This window comes from Balaenoptera borealis (assembly GCF_965194805.1).
Source record: "Balaenoptera borealis genome assembly, chromosome: 5".
Classification (NCBI taxonomy): Eukaryota; Metazoa; Chordata; class Mammalia; order Artiodactyla; family Balaenopteridae; genus Balaenoptera; species Balaenoptera borealis.
The window spans coordinates 5,374,647-5,400,570 of record NC_138862.1 but is presented as its reverse complement, the minus strand read 5'-3'; the positions used below and the strand labels follow the sequence as shown (position 1 = coordinate 5,400,570).

Genomic DNA, 25,924 nt, shown 5'->3' with positions numbered 1-25,924 from the left:
CAAGAAAGAGTCTGCTTAGATCTACTGACTGTCCTGCAGGTAATGGAAATCATCCCCTCCTGACAATTACAATGACAGCCCTGTGTTCGAGGACTTCAAAATGCAAACAATCAACATTAATATAAATCTTTAATTTCATACAGTTACTTTTGCAATGTGGAAGAATATTCTACTGGTAGATGAGCACATACGACTCTAGGAGAACCATAAAATCACAGAACGTCCATGCTCAACAGACACTGGAGAACACTAGCTTCTTATTTTGAAGATGACAAGTGTGAACCTTCATGGGAATCTGCTGACTTGCAAAGAGATTTGAAGTAAGACTGTTGTTTACATTTTAGGCACATTGAGAGCCCTGGCAAAGTTTTCTACAAGTTAAACCATCTTGTTTTAAGTTTTTTCATAAATATTGCCACACTTTGCTTAATTTAGTAAATGTTTCAATACCCTTCCAAAATAGACATTTAATGCTCAACAGAAGGGAGGAACAAAGAAAACCACATTTCTAAAACTAAAATAAAAAAAATATAAAAAGCTACTATTTTTTGACTTTAGAAAAACTGTGATATATGACTTTGGCAAATATTATTTTTAAAAGCCATCAATCTAAATGATAATATAAAAAGTGCTATATAAAATAAATACAACACAGCATGAGCTTATGGATTTTGGGCCTCACAAGTCACTGGGTTAATGTAGGGAAGCCTTATTTCAAGAATTAAATCCCATGGTCCCCACACCTCATTCACACATTTCTTCTCTGCTAATTTTCTGAAACTTCACATTTTAGGTAAATACACCTTGGCTTGGAGTTTAGGGGAGTTCACAGTTGGCTTCTACAGCTGTGTGTGTGTGTGTGTGTGTGTGTGTGTGTGTGTGTGTGTGTGTGTTTGAATGGGATGACAGGGAATTCTTAGGAATGTCATTTTCATAACATTTCAAGGAAACACCATTGGTGAGTGTGGTTGAATCTGACTGCATAGGTGCCATGCATCCCAAGTGTCTCCTCACCTCTCACAATTAGTTGGCTTTGGTGCTCCACAGCTGCTGCCTCATTGCGAGCTATGCAGGTGTAATTCCCATTGTGCATCAGGGAGAGATTGGAAATCCTTAAGGAGCTCGTGAAGTCAATGTTGTCAATGGTCACCCCGAGGCTCGCTGGGATTGGCCGGCCGTCCTTCTGCCAGGTGATGGTGATGGGTAGGTCCCCTGAGACCACAACACACGGGATGAAGACCCGTTGTCCAATGGAGAATCTTGGAAACTCAAAAGGTTGGATAAAAGGTGGAACTGAAAGAAAAGAAAAGAAAAAGTAATAGAGGAAAGATGATAATGAACTGTGTAAAAACTCTACATTTTTTTCTTTAACCCTTTTGCATGACATTGGAAGAGTAATACAAATCACTGCTATAGCATAAAAGTATATGAACCGGTAGAAGATTTGAAATTGTGCTCTTCTGTTATTTGAATTTTCTCATTGCTCTAAATGAAAAGCATGGCTTCATTTGTACTTCAGCAAATATGCTTAATCACATTTATTTTGATAAATTTTTTTTAAATTCAATAATCATTTTTAAAGGAAACATTTCAGATTCTGCACTTTTCAGTGTAAATACTATGAAAGAGGGATCTGGGTTTGGTTTTCTCTTGGAAGCTTTTAAAAATGATGTGTACAAGAGGAGATTTCTTTCCTGCTTTGTTAATATTAGGAGTACAATTACTGTTCCCTCTTCAATCCATTCCACATCTTGTTAATACTTTAAGCCTATTGAAGAAGCAGAGATTCCAGTTTAATTGTTAACATTTTTTAATAGCTAACATCCAACTAATAGCAAATGTTAATTTAAAAGATTTGTGTTAGGATAATTGCATCATTACTCTGCACCCCTCAATTTTACACATTCCTTGCACATGACCTTAAGTTATGAACTGGTCCGTGGCCAGTTTTCCGAGTTGTGGAGATGTGTTGCTACTGAAGATAAGGTTATATAGTCTTCAGCTCGGCCAGCCGTGGACACAGCCAAGCTCAGTCTGGAATGTTCTTTTTTGATTTAATTTCCCTAAAAAAACTCTTATTCATCCTTCTTGCCTCAGGACCATTCTTCTTGGCAACTTCTTAGATGGCTTCACAGGGTGTCAGTATTATAAAATGGTCAATGTGGAGCCAGAGGAGCCAACTTTGGATCCTACTGTGGTTACTTATTTGTCATGGGGTCACGGGCTAGTTATCAATATCCTCTTCCTATCAGCCTTTTGGGGGTAGTTATTCATAGATTATTAAGCCAATAATAACCTAATATAAACCAATTATTATATTAGGTGATTTTACAAAATGAAGTTATTAAACAGCAGGATGTGTGCAAAGTTTATTCTTTAAATCAGTCATAGTCTCATTTCAATTATCAACTCAGGGGAGACAAAAGGGATCCAGCTGAGAAACATCTGAACGGAAACCATTCATTCATTCATTCACTCAAGAAGTGCTTATTGAGCACCTGGTATGTGCTCAATACTGCACTGTGTGTGCTGGACAGACAGCAATGAACATGATATACCATCTGTACCCAGTGGAGCTTTCATTCATAGTCATAGGCAGCGGATGTCAACAAAGTATAGCAGTGGTTTTTCTGTAATTTAATATTATTACTACTACTGTATGCTTTCAAAAGAAGTTGGAAGTTAGAATTGCAAATTGCAACTTTGGCTAATTGCATTAGCCAAATTGCAAATTAGCCAGAGTTAGTAAGCAGGTGACTCAAGTTAGGTTTTACCAGAGAAACAAACAAACAAGCAAGCAAGGAAACAAACAGATAGCTGAAAGTACAGACAAGCATATTCAATGTCAAAACTGCTGTGGATCCTCAATGTAAAGTTAGAACTTTGGGTCTGCAACAAGTTGATCTAACGCTAAGGGAAAAAGATCTCAGGATGAAGTTCTACCTGGCGCTTATAACCAATGAGTTAGTGATATTCTAGAAATGTGGATAGTGTGAATTTTGTTTTTGTTTTCTTTTTAAAATCTGATCACTCTGTAGCGAATTCTTGCCTCTGTTCTTGAAAAATAGAGCCTTTTCTCTATCCTGTAACTTTTTTCTGCTATAAGAAGACATTCTTATGCTTAATAAATATTGACAGCCTACACCCTGCATTAGATGAAGTTGGATTGCACTGTGTTTGTTCATAGTTGTCATTAGGTGGGGAAAGTGCCAAGTTGTAGCAAAAGTGCTTGTATTTCTCTAAATCTTGCCCCAAGTGTTATGAATGTTTACTCCATATTAAGTATTAACACTTAATAAGTTGACATTTTAAAAATAAAAAGTAACTATGTTTCCTCTTCTTTGCTTTCTTACACACAGAAGCCTAATTTTGAGCCTACTCAGACAAGCCTAAGCACCCATTGTTGGCTTGGTGCTTTTTATCTGAATTGCAGATCATTTTTCTAAGATAAGAACTTTGCAACCAGACTACCTGGGTTTAAGTTCAGCTGTGCTACTAACTAAAGTCATTAGCACCCCTATGTGCCTCAGTTTCCTTATTTGTATAATGAAGGGGGCTGCTGTGAGCAGTGAATGAGCACAGGGGTCACAGACTTTCACATGCACCTGAATTGGTTTCTTAGCACTGATTCTATTTCATAAGCCTTTAATATGAGGAAAAAAACAGAACAGTTAAGCGAAACATTAGTGGGCAAGGGAAAGGACTCCATTTCTCTTATTAGTTACAATACGGAGAAGAAATATATAAGGACTTACTTTCCAAGCCCCAGATCAAGAAAGAAAAATAAGGGCTTCCCTGGTGGCGCAGTGGTTAAGAATCCGCCTGCCAAGGCTGGGGACATGGGTTTGAACCCTGGTCCGGGAAGATCCCACATGCCGTGGAGCAACTAAGCCCGTGTGCCACAACTACTGAGCCCACGAGCCACAACTACTGAAGCCTGTATGCCTAGAGCCCGTGCTCCACAACAAGAGAAGCCACCGCAATGAGAAGCCCGCACACCGCAAGAAAGAGTAGCCCCCGCTTGCTGCAACTAGAGAAAAGCCTGCGCGCAGCAACGAAGACCCAACACAGCCAAAAATAAAAATAAATAAATAAACTTAAAAAAAAAAAAAAGGGGGCTTCCCTGGTGGCGCAGTGGTTGAGGGTCTGCCTGCCAATGCAGGGGACGCGGGTTCGAGCCCTGGTCTGGGAAGATCCCACATGCCGCGGAGCAACTGGGCCCGTGAGCCACAATTACTGAGCCTGCGCGTCTGGAGCCTGTGCTCCGCAACAAGAGAGGCCGCGATAGTGAGAGGCCCGCGCACTGCGATGAGGAGTGGCCCCCGCTTGCCGCAACTGGAGAAAGCCTTCGCGCGGAGAGGAGGACCCAACACAGCCATAAATAAATAAAATAAATAAAATAGTGTTTAAAAAAAAAAAAAAAAAAGGAAAGATAAGATGTAGCACCTCTGACCTATCTATTTAATAACAAAACAATATGGGCCATAGGCCGTTAATAATTATTAAATACAAGAGTGTCTTTTTTATAGCAGAAGAAAGTTATAGGACAGAGAAAGGGCACATACATATTATTTTTGAAGAACAGAGGCAAGAAGTAGCTACAGGTGAATCAATTTTTAAAAATTCATGCTTTCCATAATTCTAAAATATATGTAATTCACTGGTTTATAGAACTCTAAGAAGTACAATTATAGTTAAAGAAGTAAATTTCAAAGCGTTTAGGTATAAAGTGACACTGCTGGAAATGAAGATTCCAAACCAGTGAAAACAAAGGTCAGAAAGCCCAGGCACTAACTCTCACTCACGTCACTCAGGGGATAATCCCTCCCTCTGAACATCATATTGTAAACTTCTGCGGCACCCTTATTATCTCCTTTCTTGGTCTAAACCAGACGCTGAGAATTCAGGCATATTGATGAGGGCTCAGTAAGAAGCCACGACTGGTAAGGTAAAGGTGGGGAGAAACGAAGCATAAACTATAAAGAGTAGATACAATGCAACACACACAGCACCGGGGGACATTGTTTGCTGGGGCACACTGCCTTTAATAGCCAGATGTTTTGCAATTAATACAATATCATAGTGCATAATTAAGACTCTGACTCATAAGTTATTGTTAATATATTACAGGGGAAAAAGATAATATTTAAAATATTTTAAAATGTATTTATAAACAGAAACTATCCAAGATAGTTAAAATAAAATTTTCACGATGAAAGGAAGGATTTAGTTAGAGGGAAAAGTCATTTTTCCAGAATAACGTCAGAATCAGGCTTGTAACTTCTTATTTTGCCTGCCACATTACATTGGGATGCACTTTATTTTTTTAACACAAATGAAAAGACCTGTGTGTCATGTCACTTCTTACCACATATGTTGTCTCCCTTGCTTCAGCCACGATACACAAGTCTGCTGTACAAAATGCTTAAAAATATTTTAAGGGGTCCAGAATCTTATATTTTACATGTATTAAGATATAAAATTGGAGGCAAAAAGTAAACCAAGTGATTCAAAAACTCTTGTAATGATTTTGGTGAAGCCAAATCACCTGTTTGAGGTGCATTGCTTATTGTGCCTGAGTCATTATGTCACCTTTTAAGGTAAATTCTCTGAATCTTATTGACAGTAAAACCTTGTAACAATACAGGAGCAGAAATTCTGAATGTGACCTGCGGCAGGTTTCCACATAACCGTCCTTCATAAAGTATGTAAGTATCTGCTAAATGTCACTTCTTACCAGGCTTGTGTATTTCATTCTACATAATGCTGGGGGTTCCTTTCTCTGAGGCAGTGCAGAGCCCTTGAATACTGTCAAATGTTAGTTTAGATTCCTATTCTTTCTAAACCCTTAACAAGAACATTAAATCAGGCTAATACATTTCTGTGTCTTGCCCCTCAAAAATTAACTGTATATTCCTTTTCACAGGGGACAGAACAAGTTTTACTGTCCCCCTCACCCAGAGCAGAGTAGGACATACTGAAAGAAACATAGTTGTGTGTTGGCCAGTCTTGAGTAGTTAGCGGTGTTATCTTGATCCAGTTTTTTTTTAACTCTATGATGCCATCTCTTCATGTGTAAAATGGTGACAGTGACACAATTCGTGAGTGTCAGGAGAGGGCTTTACGTAACATGCCAGCCCCAGAGCCCAGGGTGTACCTAGAAGTAGCTCAGTTTAGCATCCTTCTACCTTTCCTCTTCTTAACTCTTTTTTGTTTTTTTTTTTGTCCCAAGGCCCATAATTCACTGGGAAAATCAAATACATTACATGCCTGTTGAGACATATAAGGCTCTTATTTCCATTGCCATATATAATTTCATCAATTCCAACATTTTGTCATTTCATTTCCAGTGGTAATTTAACTCCATGAGTCTCCATACAAACGTCTCAGGTTGACAGCTTTTGGTATCACGCTGCTCAGGGAGCCTGCCTCAAGCCAAAGTATTCTGAGTCAAGGCTGTGGATATTTTCATCTTTCTAGCTCCTTTTCTCCATTCTGTTTAACAAGCCCTTTCTTCCCGTCCTTTAAGACATTTTCTTTTTATAACATCTTACATGTTTCATAAAGTCTCCAAAAATTGCATCTCCTAATCCTGCCCATTGTGGGAATGCAAATCCCATGGCTGATCTCTGAGAGTTCAGTCCCAATTACACACCCATTTTAGGATCTGTATGCCCATCAGGAATGCCTAGAACCTGCGTAGGCTCAGGGCTCTGTACTGTCCATCCAAACACAAGCTGTGGCTCGAAAACCGTGAGGCTGGTGAACACGTGTGACTTGTGGGTCGAGCACATCGCTTAATGGACTGTCTACCCATAGAACTGGTCCTTTGTCCAATTCTGCTACTTTACAGTATGCTTTAGAGCACAGAAGTGTAGATTACTGCCCCTATGTGATACAGTCCTCCATTCTGTTCACACAACACAATTAAAATCTTTCTCCAGCCACCCCAAGAGCCTGTTGTTCAAGACTTTATAATAAAATGTATGACACGTGAATACAGTGATCTATGTGTGAGGCTGTTTCCTAAGTAGAGTGACCCAGGAGGCAGGAGATAGATCGAGTTTATCTTTTTTACTTCCCACAACTAGTGGAATAAATGGCGCCTTGTACATCTTAATTGCATAATAGTTTTTGAAAATACCTTTTAAGAGGTGATGATGAACATGTGCCTACGTTTTGCACATTAGACAATCCTGAAGTTACGAATACAGAGGGAGATACGTCCAGGACATAACAGTGATGAGATGGCGAGACGGGAAGGACACAGGTGATGCTGCTATTCAGCCAGTAGCCTTGGGGCCCATGAAGTTTATGACGTGATAGAATGAGCAGACTAAGCGATTCCCAAGTGGTTGGTCACTAAATCTAGAAACTGAGAGGCATGCATACTTCTGTCTTGTTCTCAATCGTATCATCTAATAAATCACTAAATCCCTCAAGATTCCCTGGTCTAAATCTCTTTTGAATCAGGACCTTTCTATGCATTCCTACTTCCACCGCCAGAGTCCTCTCTTATCTCTCACCTGTACCAAAATAATAATTATTTTATTCTCCCTGAAATGCATTTCCCACATATCCATCACCAAAGTGTTCTGAAATGCAAAACCCACCTGAAAACCTCCAAGTGTTCCTAGAGTATAATTTCCAAGATCCTTTATCCAGTCTACAAAACCCTCCAAGGTTGTCTAATATACCTACTTCTATACCTATCACTCTTTACTCTTTTTGCATTCATGTTCTCACAAAAACAAATATTTTCCGTGCACGCATATTGCATGACACATGTCCTACGGGCCCAGGACTTCTAACTAGTGAACCCGCTGAGCCACCCCTCCCCCTGCTGTTAGGGCAAGTTGGGGAGATAAAGTCAAGACCTGGCCTTGCTTATTCAGGTAGGGCATAAGTGCCAAGTCTAAACCACTGTGTGAGCTTGTTCCCCTGAGCTGAGTGACTTCTGCCAGAGCTGCTTCTGGCTCACCACGAATTGGGCTGCCGGTCCTTGGCCTGTACCTGCCGAAGTGAGAAGGGCATGACCAGAGCCCTCCAGAGCTTCAGGAGGGTACAATGCACAAGTAAGAAGGGCATTGCTGGGAGCTGGCAGGTGCTAAATAAACCGAGGCTTAAGCATGTGCACATAAATGTGGGCTTCTTTGCAAGCCCTTCTTGACCTTTCTCTCTAAGCTCCCTTGGGGTTCAATATGAACTGATATTAACTGACACCCAAACACTGACCTAGAAATAAAAGGCAGGAGTGAGCCAGCAGGCTGCTCTCTGGCGCTGCTGCTGGGTGGGAAAGGCAGAGAAGGAGTGAGTCATTGTCTCTCCCATGTGGTAGGACAGCATTCAGGGTCCATCTCTAAAAATTCCCTTAGGGAGCTGTATCCTGGGCATATTTTCAACAACCCAAGCCATATGAAACGTAAAAAATTAAAGAGGTTAAAAGTATCTATTTTTCTTTAGCCAGAGATTGAAATTACCACACTTAAATTCCTGTGGCTGAGTTAAGTAGGCAGTTTGGGTGCATTTAGGGAAATTCACACCCGTGAATTATTTAAGGCGTGCCCAGGTAAGGAGAAGAATCCCTGTTTGGCTTAGAACTCTTTAAGACAGGTGTCATAGCAAAAACAGTAAATTGGAGTTTCAGAGATTACTCAGCTCTGGCTATATTCTAGTGATAAACATTCTCCTTCACGGACAGAAAATAATAGGGGAACAAATCACACATATTTACCCCAGTTTCAGAAAGTCCCAGGTTCAAGACACCTGCCGTGACTTGAAGGCCTGTTTACAAGTGAAACAAACAACACGCAAAATCATATACACGAATTTCACAATTCTCGCTCAAGATGAGCACCTACAGTTCTCAGTCTCTTCACATTTGTCCTACTGTCGTTAGAACACCATCTGCTATAGATATTGCTGTGATAAAACACATCTTTTCTCAGATCATATTGCAAGTTTTACAGTGAGTGGAAACTATTTTGCATTCTGGTATTATTTCCTAATGCATGTTATTTTTTTCTATATAGAACATTGTCCTCATTTTACTCAACAAAGGGTCCAATACAGCCAATGAGGTGTTAGGTTTTTTCAATTATTAGAACTGAATTACACAATGTTTGTGTGATCAATGTGATCAGAAATTATCTATATATCTCTCTATATTACTAGGGACTAGTAATGTATTCTCAGGAATAATAAATGTTGTCACCATCTCTGTTTGCTTATGGGTATTTATAAATCCTAGACAGATGGTTTATAAGAGTTTGTAAGAGTTCATAGATCCCATAGCAAAGGGATAATGAGGGTAGGTCCCTCGTCCATTTGAAAAGTTCACACAAAGTAAGAAGGAGATTAAAAACCTGAAATAAATAGTTCAGCGATTCAAAGGAAGACTATGTTCCCCTCACTAATGGAGACATTGTTCCTCAGTGCCCTGGCCTGGCTTCCTCCCTCTGTTTCCCTGACGGTCTCACCTACAGCCTCCCTGCCAGGTGTGAGCTCGATGCAGTGGATTGCCTCATCAACATCTTCATCCAAAACTCCTTCTCAAGCTTCCTGCCTACTTGTTCAGTTGTCCACTAAGACCCCCATCTGGATGGCCCAGAAGCATCTCCAATCCCAAACCAAACGTGTCGTGTTTCCCCTTAATCTAAGCCTCTCCTTCAATTCTCTAGCAAAATCTCCCAGCTGCAAGAAGCTCAGAATAATAAAAGTTATTACACGAATGTTATTTATAATATAACATAGTATGATATGATACGATACGATTTCGTATAATATTCCTAGCTGTACATTACTCTTTATCTCCGACCTCTCTTACTGGCTGTGATGTCTTGTCTACTCCACCTCTCAGTACCTCTTGCATCTGGCTCTTTTTTTCCCCAGGCATTCTTCCATCCTCTTTATTTTTTTTTTAATAGATCTTTATTGGAGTATAATTGCTTCACAATACTGTGTTAGTTTCTGTTGTACAACAAAGTGAATCAGCCATATGCATACCTCCCATCATCTTGTATTAAAACTTTTCAGTTGTGTCCTAATTGGTCTTCCCATTTGTTTTCTTTCTGAAGTATAATCCATCTCATATACCTCAATCAGATTAGTTTTTCTAAAACACTTTTGTATCTCCCTCTGCTTCTACCACTTCGCTGCCTTTAGGATGGAGCAGGAGGCACTGAACGCTACAAGATCTGACACTGTCTCTGTGCCGACTCACACCATTTGCCTACAGTAAGTGTCCTTTGGTTCAGCCACATGGACTCTGAATGTCAAGGGCTGCAACCTGTCCCTCTTTCGGTCCTCCGCCCCAGCAGTGCCCATTCTCACCCCTACCAGCTTAAAGTGTGAAAACTCAGCTCAGCTGTTACCTGCTTTGGAGATTTTTTCAGGCTGTAAATCCCTTTGAGACTCAACTCAGTTTCTCTTGGAAACCTTTTTTTTTTGACTCCAGAGTTTATGCCCAGAACTAGCTTGATGTCCATCTTCCGTACTTCCAAAACACCTCCCATATATTTCTTTGATGGCATTGTGTTGAAATCAGTGACTTTCTTATTTGTCTGCCCACTCTTCTCCCATCGCTAGTTGAAGTGTTTTGTTTCTCACCCTGTGCCACTTTCCTCAAGACTTTTGCTACCTCCTGTCATGTATTATAGTTATTTGTCTATAGGTCCTCCCACTGACCCCAACCCTGTGTTGGCAGTGACCATCCTATTATTATTTGATCTCATTAACAGTAGATGCACCGATATGGCCTGAATAAACGAAAGAAATCATAGGAATCAAAGAGATTCTTTGAGTTAAACATTGTTTTGGTAACAAAACATCTAGTCTAATGATGCTACTACCCTCCACTGTGACAGTTTTCATCTGCTATTTGAAATACTGGACTAGCGTTATTAGAGAAAGTGGGAGCAATTTAATGAAAACATTTTTTTTTAGGAAAAGGTATTTAAGATGCACATCGATAGCTATTTAACATCTGCATAAGTGGTAGGATTTGATGTACATGAAGACACGTGGCCCAGGTTCCTTCAAGGACATGAGCCCCAGATTCTGCGAGCGACCTCAGGGGGCACCCTTCAGTCATCAGCTACTTCAAAGGTGGGCCCAGCTGCAGAGATCTCCCTCACCCAAGTGCAGGCCCTTCCAATGAGTGACTGAAGAGGGCACTTGTGCTGCAACTCAGGACAACTCTGAAGGACTCTTTCTCCAGAGCCCCCTGCAGGGTCGGGTGAGCCCCCTGCTCATCTTCTCCCTGTACCCAGTCCTTCTCCCTTCCCCTTCTTCCACACGTGCTGATGGTAAGGACACTCCCTGGTAAACATCCTGCACACCAAACTCCATCTCAGAGGCTGCTCCCGGGAGAATACAACCTGCAACACTTTGCCTCATCTAAACTAAAATAATTGATCTACTATTCATAACAAAACCAGGTCTGTCTGTAATATTGCCTCTGTATACTGCATCCATCCATCCATCCATCCATCCATCCATCCATCCATCCATGTTGCTTTAATTCATTTTGGATTGTGACCAGGGGAGAATTATCATGTGCGCTGGGTTCTCTTTTAGTAAGACCCCTCTGTACCTGATTATCAGTATTTTCCTATTCTCCTGCAGAACAGAAAAGGGATGACAGAAGCAAGGGAAAAAATAGTTTGAAAAGTTAATTTTAAGAATGCCGCTCATTACCTTCAAAAAGTCTGCATTTGCTTATTCATTTGTTTGTTTTACTCATTTACCTGTCCTAAGCTCAGCCAGTGCTCAGCACCGAACTTCCGTCTTTATCTTCAATATGGGGCTATGCATATTCACAAGCTCAGTAAGTGTATGTCCAAGAGTACAAAAATGAGGATGAATTCAATGCCAATATCTGAATTAGAACCCAAGAAATCTCAGAAGGCTCAACTTAAAAACACAAGAAAACCTGGCAAACATTAATCACACACACACACACACACACACACACACACAAATACCCAAGCACGTACACATGCTGCAGGCACTGGATAATGGGTTTCCAGTAGATGAAGCCAAAAGCATAGGTAGGGTTCATAAGCTAAATACAATCCAACAGAATAGCACAGTTGACATAAGAATAGTGTAACTTCGGAATAAATCAGAGATGAGTGTAGCTAACCTACTAAGACTTTTAAACAAGGTCGTTCTTATGTAGGATGCCTATTTTGGACTACCAGATTATGAGAAGAACTACGGAGCCATAAATATGACAACATAAGTATAAAGGTAAAAGAAACTTTAAAAATGTTTTAAAATACCGATTAAGTCCATGGGAGAAAATACACTTAAAACATTTTAGGAAGAAAAAAAAATCCTTAAGGCATAATGTAGAATTATAATAAAGAGAAACAGGAACTGCTGTTTTCATCAGCTGGAAAGATACATATTAGATATAAAGAAAAGACAAACTGCTTGAAATTTTCAGAAATAAAACACTAAAACAAGCCATGAGAAACATGACAGCATCTTCTTCCAAAGCACTTTCAGGAAAAATGGACCACCTATATAGATGCCTGCAGTGGGATATAGGGATAGGAATTGGGTATTTTTTTCAGGGGATTCTAGTTTTTAACCATATGAGACGTTTCTTCAAGGATTTTCATGGAAGGCATTTGATAGCCATAACCATATTACGTTGAAATGAATAGTTTCTTTAACATTTAAAAATGATGAACACCTGCAGAATTCATGAGAATTTCTGTATTTAACAATAAGAGTCACCTTGGACTGAGGAGATAGATAGGCAGGTTACTTTTCTCCTGGTTGGGGTCAATAACATGGTTACATAGAGACTTGGTAATAAAACTGAGTAGTTTTCTGATTAACCCAAACTAACTTGCATCTCTAATATTTAAAGAAAAGCCATTTGAATCATAATGGCATCAAGAAAATGAAACATAGCTCTCGTGTTGTACCAACCCAGGTGGAGAAAAGACTCTTCCAGATGGGTTGCACTTATTTTATTTTTATTTCTATGGACTATTAGTGCAGGCAAAGCCATGGGACTCAAACTAGAGGTGATGACAGCCAGGCGAAATGACAAGGACAGCCAAAATTCACAAAATCGCTGGCATTCGTTTTAAAGCTTATCTTCTTTTCCCAATTAGCTTCTTTACAAGAATTGCTAGTAATAGCGAGGTATTTACTTGAGAAATATTTTTCATGACCTTGACTTAGAAAAGGTCATCCTTCTTTAAAAGCTTGGTTATTAACTGTAACTGACTTCAGGTGGCTGTATTCTTTTTTATGAAATACGTCATAGAGAAGACAAGGATATAAAAAGGTAACTATGATATTTCAACAAAGCTGTAAGTCAGTGAAGTTATTTTGGCAAATTTCAGGCATTGAATTAGTGATATAATGAAGGAGGGATATTGTTAAATGCATGAATATAGACCAATGAAAGATATGTCCCTCTATATTCCATCCACCCAATATTCACATCAGCATAGATCTATGCAAAACTAATTATACAGACCCCTCTCTATGCTTTCAGCCAACTGTGTGTCCCTGCATGAGTCTCCTCAATTTTCGGGGTCTCTAATTCCTCTTGATGAGACTCAGACAAGATGGCTTTCAGCGTAGACATGTTCTGATTCTTTGAAAGAAAGGTACAGAGTGAAATCTTCCAAGTATTTTTATCACTTGTGGACAACTTGGAAGATTCAGGTCCGCAAAACCAAGGTATTTTATTGTCACACCCAGATTAATACACATCATATGCAACTGGCTCTTTCTTGAAGAAATTAACAAATTCTTTCACTGAATTGAATAGTTAGTACAAGGACGTTTATGTGCTTGGAGATATGATTGCAGCATATTTATGAGCACTTAGTATCAACAGATCTTTTTATAAACCTAATTATCAATACTTCAGTGATTCTGTTCAGTGTCAAGTTAAGAGAGAGAACAGGAAGTAGAGAGTAAACGGAAAATATAAAATAATCTGACTAAAACAACTTTTGATATAAAATCAATTCAAATAAACATATGTGTTAAACATGCATCAAAAGTCACACACACACACACACACACACACACACACTGGATTAAAAATTGGGCTCAAGCAACATCACAGAATAAAAAGCTACATAAAAGCAGGAGTTGAAGAAATGGGAAAAGATCTACCAGGCACAAAGAAGGCAAGAAGAGTAATTTTCAATCATATAATAGATATTACAAGACAAAAAATTACCAGAGATTGTAGCAGAAGACAGATAAATCAATTATATTTGGTAATATTAACGCCCACTTTGATCACTGGTCAATGAAAGGAATAAAAAAATTGGCAAAGCTAGAGATGAGATATAACACAATTATTAAATTTAATCTAACACATACAAACTTATGCCCAATATATGAAAAAACAGACATTTATTAAAATATATGAAACATCCATAAAGAAAGTTTCAATACATTTCACAGAATGAAAATGACCTCTGACCACACCACCATGATATCTTGATATACGGAGAAGAGTGGAAAGCATGGGTCATTTAATAAATGATATTAGGAATACTGACTCAATCAATAAAGAAAAAATTGGACACCCATTTCTACTATATCTCCAATCCTCAATGTGGACTGAAGACCTAAATGTGGACAGTGGAATGTAAACACAGAGCAAATATAGAAAAAAAAAATGTAGGCATGGATCTTCCATGAGCCCAGAGACTTCTTAAACCAGACCCCAATGAAGATAATCAAAGATAAAGAGTCAAGAGATCTTGGAAAATATATTCACAACTATTTATAAGTAACAAGAGATTCATATTTACTTTAAAGAACTATAGCAAAGCAGGAAGAAATAGCAGGAAGACTGATGGCAAAATGGGTAAAGGAAATTCATAGATGGGACACCCAAATACCTAAAAAGAATATAAAGAGATGCTCAACCTCAGTAGTGATGGAAGAAATTAAAATAAACATTCCATCCATTATATTGCAAAAATTAGAAGGGCAGATAATACTAATTATTGGCAAAGATATAGGGAACTGTGACCTTCTACACATGGCTGGTGGCGGCATAAACTAGTATAGGAATTTTGGAGAGTGCTATTCAGTCATTAGTGAAATTAAATTCTATGATGTAACAATTCTATTTCCTATCCTATACTTAGTATTACATATAGGCACATCTACAAGGATATTCGTTGTAGCATCATATATAGAGTCAAAGATCTAGGAGACAACCTAAGTGTTTACTTCTATGGTTTTATCTTATCTTTATCTTAATAAGGTCATAGAAAGCATATTTAAGATAAATATATGCACCACATCTTCTATATCCATTCTTCTGTCCATGGACATTTAGGTTGCTTCCATGTCCTGGCTATTGTAAACAGTGCTGCAACGAACATTGTGGTGCATGTATCCTTTTGGACTATGTTTTTCTCCAGACATATGCCCAGGAGTGGGATTGCAGGGTCATATGGTAGCTCTAATTTTAGTTTTTTAAGGAACCTCCATACTGTTCTCCATAGTAGCTGTCCCAATTTAATTCCCACCAACAGTGCATGAGGGTTCCCTTCTCTCCACACCCTCTCCAGCATTTATTGTTTGTGGATTTTTTGATAATAGCCATTTTGACTGGTGTGAGGTGACATCTCATTGTAGTTTTGATTTGCATTTCTCTAATAATTAGCGATGTTGAACATCTTTCCATGTGCCTCTTGGCCATCTGTATGTCTTCTTTGGAGAAGTGTCTATTTAGGTCTTCTGCCCATTTTTTGACTGGATTGTTTGTTTGGATGACATTAAGCCTCATGAGTTGTTTGTAAATTTTGGAGATTAATCCCTTGTCGGTCACATCATTTGCAAATATTTTCTCCCAATCTGTTCTCGTTTTGTTTATGGTTTCCTTTGCTGTGCAAAAGCTCTTGAGTTTACGATAGCCAAGACACGGAAGCAACCTAAATGTCCATCAACAGAGGAATGGATAAAGAAGATGTGGTACGTATATACAATGGAATATTACTCAGCCATTAAAAAGAATGAAATAATGCCATTTGCAGCAACATGGGTAGACCCAGAGATTGTCATACTGAGTGAAGTAAGTCATACAGAGAAAGAGAAATACTGTATGATATCCCTTATATGCGGAATCTACAAAGAAATGATACAAATGAACTTATTTACAAAACAGAAACACAGACTTAGAGAGCAAACTTATGGTTACTGGGGGGAAGGATAGGGGGAAGGGATAGTTAAGGAGTTTGGGATCGACATGTACTGCTGTATTTAAAATGGATAACCAACAAGGACCTACTGTACAGCACAGGGAACTCTGCTCAATGTTATGTGGCAGCCTGGATGGGAGGGGAGTCTGGGGGAGAATGGATACATGTATATGTATGGATGAGTCTCTTTGCTGTGCACCTGAAATTATCACAACATTGTTAATCAGCTATACTCCAATATAAAATAAAAAGTTTTTAAAAAGATAAATATATTAAGTAAACATAAATATGTGGCATGGAAATAGGGAAGAACAATACCAGAATTGGTGAATGGTTTAAAAAAAAGATAAAACAAAATAGGGAATTTGTATGAACTGATGATAAAGGTGTGGTATAAACCAAATATTGACAAAACAGAAGAAAGTTCCCATCTGACCAATCAGCACCTGGGTTTTTGTTCTTGAGCCCAAAGGAATGTCTCAACAGTGGGGACTCAGGTTACAACAAAGAAGTCTTATCTTCAGGATCGAGGTGATATTCTCTTTTCCCTCTTTCAGACATTAGACAATTCCTAGAAGGCTGTGTTCCTCTGAGAGTAGATGGACACATCCATGTGTCCTTACAGAGGAAACCAGTTTCTGAGCTTTGTTGTACACAACACAGTTGAACGAACGAGGATGTTAAAGATGGTGAGTCAGGAAGGCAGTGGCTCATCGTTGCCCGCACTGGGTAGTTTCCATGGGGAAGGGGGAGAGTTCCTCTGAGCTGCCCCAGAGGAAACAATGGGACCAGAAAGAAGAGGAAGAATTCGAGAAGACAGATTTATATTCAACAGGAGGAAGAAATGTCTGATCATCATGGCCAAGCAGAATCAGAAAGGGCTTAGAGCTCACTGGGGGCACTGCAGAGACCCCGTGCAGACAGTCCGGAAAAATCTGAGTACAGTCGAAGGGCAGGTTGAGTATCACATGGGATGCTGGTCTAGATGAACCCCAAGTTTATTTATATCCCTAAGGTTCTATCCTTGTATCATCTATTTACACATATGTAGGCATATCTTATATATACTTAAGTCCATCTACATTTGAATATAATACACATAAATATTTACACATGATTTTAACACATATGAATACTTTATGTGTGAATGTAATATCTTTATATTTATAAATAAATGTAATAACATAAATATCTGTTATATATTGCATGTGCATAAACTACTAATTCTGTTGAACTTATGTATTTTGACAATTACTTGTGTTTGTACTAGTCCATATTTAATGAGTTTAAATTTTTCTGATTCAAATATTATCAGGGCATTATCACTTAAGCACTACCAAAGGTTTTTTTTCCCTGCGTGTGTTTGTGTGCACATACAAGTGTGTGTATTTCCAGAGAGATTGACTATGGGTCAGACAGTGAAAGTGTGAGTAATCTTCTTGTCATGTTTTCTGCCTTTCTCATCTCTACTTAATTCTTTCCTTCTTGAAGTCCCTGTGTCTAACATGCATAACAAGTATTGCAAAACCTTATTTCTCCCACAATTTTAATTTTAACTGAATAAAAATTTGCATTCTTTGACTTCACAGCAAATCAAATACATGTTCTTTTTCTTTTTGTCTACTTAGAGGAAACCAATTTGAGATGTTATTTGTAAAAAAAAAAAAAAATTAATATAGTGTTTCCTTAAAGAAAGGTACCAGTAGTGGGATTGCTGGGTCATATGGTAGTTCTACTTTTAGCTTTTTAAGGAACCTCCATACTGTTCTCCATAGTGGCCGTATCAATTTACGTTCCCACCAACAGTGCATGAGGATTCCCTTTTCTCCACACCCTCTCTTATTTGCAAAACAGAAATAAAGACACAGACATAGAGAACAAATGTATGCATACTAATGGGGAAGGGGGGTGGTGGGAGGAATTGGGAGTTTGGGATTGACATATATACACTACTGATACTATGTATAAAATAGATAACTAATGAGCAACTCTACTCAATGTACTGTGGTGACCTAAATGGGAAGGAAATCCAAAAAATATATGTATATGCATAGCTGATTCACTTCGCTGTACAGCAGAAACTAACACAACACTGTAAAGCAACTATACTCCAATAGAAATTAATTTTTAAAATAAATAAATAATTAAAATGTAACAAGAAACAGGTTAAAAAAAAAGAAAGGTACCAGCTTCATTTTCCAGATTGGAAGAAAAATTACAAAGCAACCTATCTCCAGGACAAATTTGTTTGAAGGCAGGTGCCCCAGCTGAGTTTGGAGCTCAGTTTTGACATCCTAACCAAAGTAGAGAACTTCTCTTCTGTGGAAGTGTGAGAGCACATCTCCTCAGGTGAGAAACTACAGCCATTTAAGCACATTTAAACCTGAGTGCGTCTTTGGTAGTTTACAAAGGAGGGACGGTGAAAATTCCCCACATAATCAGCCTTCTTTTGCCACATTAGAATATTACATTAACAAAGAGAACTTAAATTCCCATTTGAAGTTATAAATTACCACGAAAGTGTTACACATTTAATGTATTGCCTTTATGTTCCCCCACCAGATTTATTTTCTCCCATATTACTCACAATAGAAACTGTACACTCTCTAAGTAGTTGTTGAAAATCAATATAAGAGTCTTGCAAATGACTAAAATTTATGGTCACACAAGACCCTAGCAAATAGGACCTTAAATTAAACATTGCTCAACTTTAATGAGGCACCTAAAAGAGAAAAATAACCTCGAAATGTTGTTTTCTATGAACAGTATTATAAATGACTCCAGTAGCGGAGAGAGGAGAGTGGAAGAAAGTGAAAGTGATAAAGAGAAGAAGACTCTTCATCCCTGACAGAGTTGGGTTTGGAACCTGGTGGAGGTTAATGGTGCTCTGGCTGGAAGGGCAAATGAGCAAACGTCAGTCACAAAGTGGGAGTGGGTGACACTGCCAAGGTTGTTTCCATGCACAGAGCTGCAGCTCTGCCTGGGCCAAGTGACATTAGCTGTCAGGAGCCCTTGAAGAACGATGTCATTAGAAGACTACATTCCTGGCCACTCACTGAGAGGTGGAGGAGAGCAGACGCATTCTCAGCGCCATTTTTAACAGGGTGTTCATTTCCCCAACTGCACCAACAGTAGCTCTGTGAGACCGCCAGGATGACAGACGAGGTGAGATGCACCCTATGATCAAAAGCTGCAGTGGGAGCAGGACCTTTCTGCCAGATGGTGCAGAAGAGCGTGTCAGTTAGGCTGCAGAACACAAAGGGTCACGACCATGAGTCAGAAATGCTGTCAACGACACCTAACTCTTCCATCAGTTTGAAGCAGGACACGATAAAAATCTGTCTCGAATTAGAACTAGGAAGGGCTACATATAGAAAATGAAATGAAATATGAAAGGGTGAATTTTGTGACTGCTTTTATTTCCTTTCTAGCATCACCATCTCATCTCATTATTGACAAATATTAATTTTTTAAACTTTTTATTGAATAAAAGAGTCTTTAAATTTTATAGTGCTTTATAATTTTCAGAAGTTTCACACACATGATTTCATATAATCCCATAATAATCTTTTTAAAAAATCCCCTACTCCTATATCGCCCCTCTCCCCTCCCCTCTCCCCACTGGTAAACACTAGTTTGTTCTCTATATCTGTGAGTCTGCTTCTTTTTTATTTTACTCACTAGTTTATTGTAGTTTTTTCTCAAAAAACTAAAAATAGAACCACCATATGACCCAGCAATTCCACTCCTGGGTATATATCTGAAAATAACAAAAACACTAATTCAAACAGATATATGCACCCCAATGCTCACAGTGTTATTTACAATTGTCAAGACAAGGAAGCAACCTAAGTGTCCATCAACAGATGAATGGATAAGGCAGATGTGATATATATACATATATATACACAATGGAATACTACTCAGCCGTAAAAAAGAATGACACTTTGCCATTTGCAGCAGCATGGATAGACTTGGATGGCATTATGCTAAGTGAAGTAAGTCAGACAGAGAAAGACAAATACTTATGATACCACTTATACGTGGAATCTAAAAAATACAACAAGCTGGCAAACATTAAAAAACTCATAAAATACAATTCCAAAGCTTGATGCTTCTTAGACACACTTGCCAAGTTACAATTTCAACCATTGCTCTCTACTATTTTCAGCCCACTCCCCAAATCCCTATATCAAAGTTCCCCTGGTCTGAATCCAGAATGGTGGTCCACAGACACATGATACTAAGCCTACCATTCATAAGATTTTCCCAAGCCATGAATATTTTAGGTTCCCACTCTTGGACTTTCCATCATCTAGACTAGAACTTCTGGAGTCCTCTTTGGTTCTTACCCATGCTCACTCACCAAATCCATTCCTTCCTTTTCCTCTTTTCAATTTAACTAATTCTCCCTCTCTCTTACATTAGGCACTCAATAGCTCATGCCCTTACTTCTAAGATAATCTCCTTTCTTGATTTTTTAAACAGCTTTCTTCCCAGGTACTCTGAGTTAATTTCTCCTCACTTCTATCCTGGCTTCCCATTTCAATGTGAATTACTTTTCAAAAACACACTATGGGGTGGTACTGGAAATCAAAGATGTGTATTTGAGTCCTGGATATATTACTGGACAACCCTGAGCAGGTCTCCTGCTCTCTCTTATTCTGTTTCTCTGGTGATGCTTTATCTACATTACAGAGTCACTGTGAGTATTAATTAAGATTACAATTATGAAAGTGTTTTGTAAACGACAAAGTTTTACATAAATACAAAGAGAAGGTGACATTTTTATCTAGCAGCCAATTAACTTTCCTGGCAGTGTTGGTCCCCAGCAATTGGAACACTCAACTGGGCACTGTTCAAGTTCAATGTGGCACCTAAAATGAGGCAGGAAGAGCTTTGAACTGTGTTAAATGTAATGCTGCTTGTTAAACTGAAATGAAGTGAAAAAAGGGATTTTGACTTTCATTTCTCCCTACATGTTTGAAGGCAGCAAAATTGCGCTTCTCGTTAATATATTTCAGAACTTCTCAAGTTTCAGGCATAACTAACGATCAAAATGTTATTTATATCAATCTTTGAGTTTTTTTTAATTTCCCAAGTCATATGATACAAAATAAGTGAAGGGGGAAAAAAGAAGCAAAAAAGACAGACTGAAAAAAAACAGTATTGTTTCCAAATGTCATCTACACACACACACACACACACACACACACCACTCTAGTGTTAAAGAAAAACCTCCTGGAAACAAGATAAAAATGGCTTGGTTTTACAGTTTGCAGCATTATTAATGGAAACAAGTGGGCCCACTTCCAAATGAAGCCAACATTTGAGGTATCATATTTGCTCTTCTAAAATGATCTGAATACAGTATTCACTGTGTAGTCTAACTGCAAAGGTAATGGAGCTGTATATATATAAATAAAATAAGGAAGACTGTCTTCCAATCCTGCTCCACAGGGAGAGCCAAAAATTTCAGTCTTTTCCTGTAATTCAGTTGATGTCTTCTCTCTCCCTTATCATAATCCTCATCATAACTGAAAATAGTAAAGGTTATTAATTTTGTAAAAGCTTTGATGGGCTACAAACCTGACCACTGGAGTGTGATTTAACTTACATATTTCATTTCAAAACATTTTAAAATTTTAACATTTAAAATTCAAATTTAAATGCTCAGAAGTTAATATGGTTACGACTTTATACTGACATCTGAGGAAAGGCTAAAATCGTTAATGGTGTATAACTGTTACTATATGTTGACAGTTAGATGTCATTTTAAGCAAGAAATGCAAGTGGTATCTTAAATCCAATTACTCTAAATATCTTTGCTAGAGTGCAATGCACGTGAATATGACTCCCTCCAAAAAGTATGCCCTAGGTTGACATATAGGAGTCCAGAATTTATTATTTTTCACCTAGGAAGCCCTACACAGGTTTAAGCAGGCTTAACCCTATCCACTCAGCCTGCAGTATCTGCAGTTTCATTTGTCTACCCAAAAAGATAAACTTCAATAAAAGTAAGGTGGGATATACTGTAGTATTAACAGCCAACAACTGTACAACTGAACTTATTTTCTGAGGTATTGACCTACCGGGCATAGAGTAGATATTCCATCCATCATAGTTAAAGAAATAAGTACAATCACAAAATGAAGTTTTACGCAGCTATGACCAATCTGGCTTACTAAGAATTTCTAATGATTTGAGAAAATTCTTAAGATATGTGGTTATTAAAAAAATTCAAAGTTATGTGCAGGTGTATGTAATATGTAATACATAATACATGTTACCTAACATATACTACATAATCCAATACATTGTGCGTGTGTGCATGTGTGTGTGTGTGTGTGTGTGTGTGTATTTATAGGTGTCCCTAAACAGGTAAACAGGATTTGTGAGAAAAGATGGTTGGGGAAGACCACGGAAAACCTATGCAGCTTTGTAACCAGGACATTAAAAGACAATTATTGGTACCTAGGGAGATAACCGTGTAGCTCAGGCAGGCAGCTTAGCAGAGCAGGAGGCCGTTTCCACATATTTTTGGTTTTACTTCATGGTGCATTAGAGCTATTTCCATGACCTGTTTCCTGCAATTATTTACATAACTGAAAATTTTCATTTTATGTTCACTTGAGGAAACTGGATTGGGAAATGGAAGAAATGGGTTCCCCTAAGGGTCTGCCGCACTACAAAGCTATATGTCCCTGGGAGAGTCCTGTCACTTTATAGGTCTTTACCGACAAGGAGACTGGGGTTGAGTTGCATGATCTCCAAAATTCATCCTAGTGGTTATAGAGTCCATGACAGTCCACGTCATGATGTCATGATGTAAAGAATAATTGAAAAGGCAGGAAAATTTTCTGTGGGGTCCTTTAAACATAGCATTCCTATGTTGTTGCTTTGACCTGCTCATCTGTTTTGTTTCAAGTCCTCATCCATTACAGAAAATCTCTTCTAGTTGGCTTCTAAAAGAACTCACTTTCAGGAGGCTTTAGGAAAACAAAGCTATGTGTTTTAAAACAATCTGTCAGACAACTAGATAACCAAGTCAATGATATGTTTCTTTTTTCTATGATTTTATAAAAACACAAATCCCCTGGAAAACCAAGCCAAAAATTCATGTGAAAGGAAGACTATATCAACCATCAGTCTGGTGAAGATGCAGTGGTAAAGAGATTAGAACATCTAATGCACTTTATCATTCTTCAGTCTTTGTAACTGTCCTATTCTGAATATGCAGATTTTGAGATTACCCCACTCCTAACGGTTGGTCTGGTGAAACAGCTGAGCTTAGTAATGGTGAGCTGTGTGGGGACCGAGGGACAGCCTTACCTTTGACCGTCACGTGGACGCTCTGGCTGGTGGAGAGCTGGGGTTGAACCAGCACGTTGCAGGTGTACTCCCCCTCGTCAACTTCCTTTTGCACATCCGAGAGCTTTAGCGTGCCATTGTTCTCAAATGCCACTTGGCGGTGGTTAAAAGGAAGCAGATTAGAGTTCTTGTACCATTTGATGGAGTAATATGGATAGCCAATGACACGACAGTGAATGTATGTGTCCCGTCCTGCTATTGCTGTGATATTTTTCATCGGTCGAATGCTTGCAGGCCCTGGAGAGACACAGAGAAACTCTTGAAAATAATTTAAGGGTACATCTTCTGTGTGGAAATGGGTACACTTTTCCTTGAGTTAAAAATGTAGATTAGTTTCATGTAAGGACATCTGTTTCAGTTAAGCACATTTTTTTCTGCATTTGGCATTTCCTACCAAGAAGGTTTTTTTTTTTCCTTTTAATTTTGTTACTTTCGAATGAATTGAGTGAGTGTTAAATACTTTAATTATCAACTACTTCTGTTAAGACGTTTTGAATTATAGGACAAAAGGCAATTTAATCAATAAAAGGTAACTAGCTGCACTGAACAGTCACGCTCTTTTGGTGAAAACTCTGGTAGCCATTCAGTTGTTTAACCCTCTCTGTACACTAGGTTATGAAGATGGAGGTTATGCCATGTTGCACTGTGAATGTCAGTTAAATACCAGGTACGTGAAGGGTTACCATGGACACAGCAGAACGGAAGAGGAGGAAGGAAAGAGCATGCACAGCATAAACCAGGAAAGGAAAGCTCCAGTGGACAAGTCTAAGAGTAAAACAAGAGAACACGCTGACTAAAGAAACCAAAACGCCATCTCCAACAGTAACCCAGTCACTGCCATTCCTGAGTAGGAAGCAGAGGGTAGGACATGGGAAGCGACAGTTAATCCGTTTTTGGCATTCCAAGACTCGGCTCTCGGTGCATGCAGAAACCTTCTTCTCCACTACAATGAGTTATGTGTGTTTTTTGAGGAGCTGATTTGACAAGCACCTCTTACGTTTATTCGAGCCTGGTACAGGACGACTCCCGCCGAGTTGTTGGCAGTGCAGCGGTAGACTCCCCCGTCGCGGACCTGAGAGCTGGAGATGTTCAGGTAGCTGACCACGTTGCCCTCGGACGTGATCATCTGGCTGATGCGGTGACTGCCGCCCTTGAGGATGGGGTCATCGTCCAGGGTCCACGTGATCGTGGGCAACGGTGTTCCCTTCACGTTGCACATGAGGGAGACAGGCTCTGCTGGACTCACCACTTTTTCACTAAAGGCAGAAATAATTTTGGGAGTTCCATCTGCAGGAAGACAAATCACGGAAGGAAGTGGCACATACAAATAATTAAACAACTTCCGAGTACTTCTATTTAATGATTAGGATGTGGATGTAGTGCTTCTCAGACACGACTCAAAAGTCTGGTTTTATTGATAAAGCTAAGTTCCAATCAGGACAAAATTTCATTTTCCAAGTAAGTAAACACAGCATTAGCAAGCTTTAATAATTTTCTTATATATTTCTTGATGAAGTCGTAACAAGAAGAATGATAATGCAACTCAGATGTTCATGGTAAAAAATGTCATCTCCCAAGAAGTTTATAATTCAAAACTGGTATATCCCCACCCAAAGTTATAAACATAGAGGAAATCCACAGACTTCCAATGGTCGCTTTAGCTTTCTACTTCCCCCAAGTTAATTAGGGATTGCTCAACTGGGGAATCGTTTTTTATTTATTTTTTTAAACTTATTTATTTTTTGGCTGCTTTGGGTCTTAGTTGCGGCATGTGGGATCTTTCACTGCGGTGTGCGGGCTTCTCTCTAGTTGTGGCGTGTGGGCTCAGTAGTTGTGGCACGCGAGCTTAGTTGCCCCATGGCATGTGGGATCTTAGTTCCCCTACTAGGGATCGAACCCACGTCCCCCTGCATTAGAAGGCGGATTCTTTACCACTGGACCACCAGGGAAGTCCCTCAACTGGGGAATTGTTCAGAGGAAAAAGGAACTAAGAGATTGATTATCTCATCTTTATAATTTTCTCGTAAGAAATCATGTTTTATAGTTTGAATGACAAATAACTGCATGTGAATTTTCATGAAGGCCTTGATAATGGTAGAAGCTAAATAAATTTGACACTTTCAGTATTATTAAATATCTCCATAAGTATCTTTTCTTTCTTTTTTTAAAATTTATTTTATTGAAGTATAGTTGATTTATAATTAATTAATTTAATTAATTAATTAATTTAGTTAATTTCTGCTGTAGGCGAAGTGATTCAGTTATACACATATATAGGTTCATTTTCATATTCTTTTCCATTATGGTTTATCGTAAGATACTGAATATAGTTCCCTGTGCTCTATAGT

The 25,924-nt window shown here is 38.7% G+C and overlaps 1 protein-coding gene and 1 long non-coding RNA gene across 4 annotated transcripts in view; one reads left to right on the top strand and one right to left on the bottom strand.

The window, feature by feature from the left end:
- The window catches only part of DSCAM (DS cell adhesion molecule), a gene marked incomplete at its 5' end in the record, with an annotated part of 739,398 nt that overhangs the window by 266,295 nt on the left and 447,179 nt on the right, over window positions 1-25,924 (bottom strand). For both annotated transcript variants that reach the window (XM_082393800.1, XM_082393801.1), the window contains 3 exons: window positions 1,015-1,293; window positions 23,538-23,813; window positions 24,567-24,863. In XM_082393800.1, coding sequence (XP_082249926.1) covers window positions 1,015-1,293; window positions 23,538-23,813; window positions 24,567-24,863 — 852 coding nt within the window. The remainder of the gene's footprint in view (window positions 1-1,014; window positions 1,294-23,537; window positions 23,814-24,566; window positions 24,864-25,924) is intronic.
- Window positions 1-25,924, top strand: part of LOC309629636 — a 127,415-nt gene that overhangs the window by 74,842 nt on the left and 26,649 nt on the right. Inside the window, exons 2-3 of one of the 2 annotated variants that reach the window (XR_014245158.1) lie at window positions 10,165-10,236; window positions 10,945-11,489. This is a non-coding gene — a long non-coding RNA (uncharacterized lncRNA). Of the gene's footprint in view, window positions 1-10,164; window positions 10,237-10,944; window positions 11,490-25,924 lie in introns of those variants that run through there. The other variant, XR_014245157.1, reaches the window with a different exon arrangement.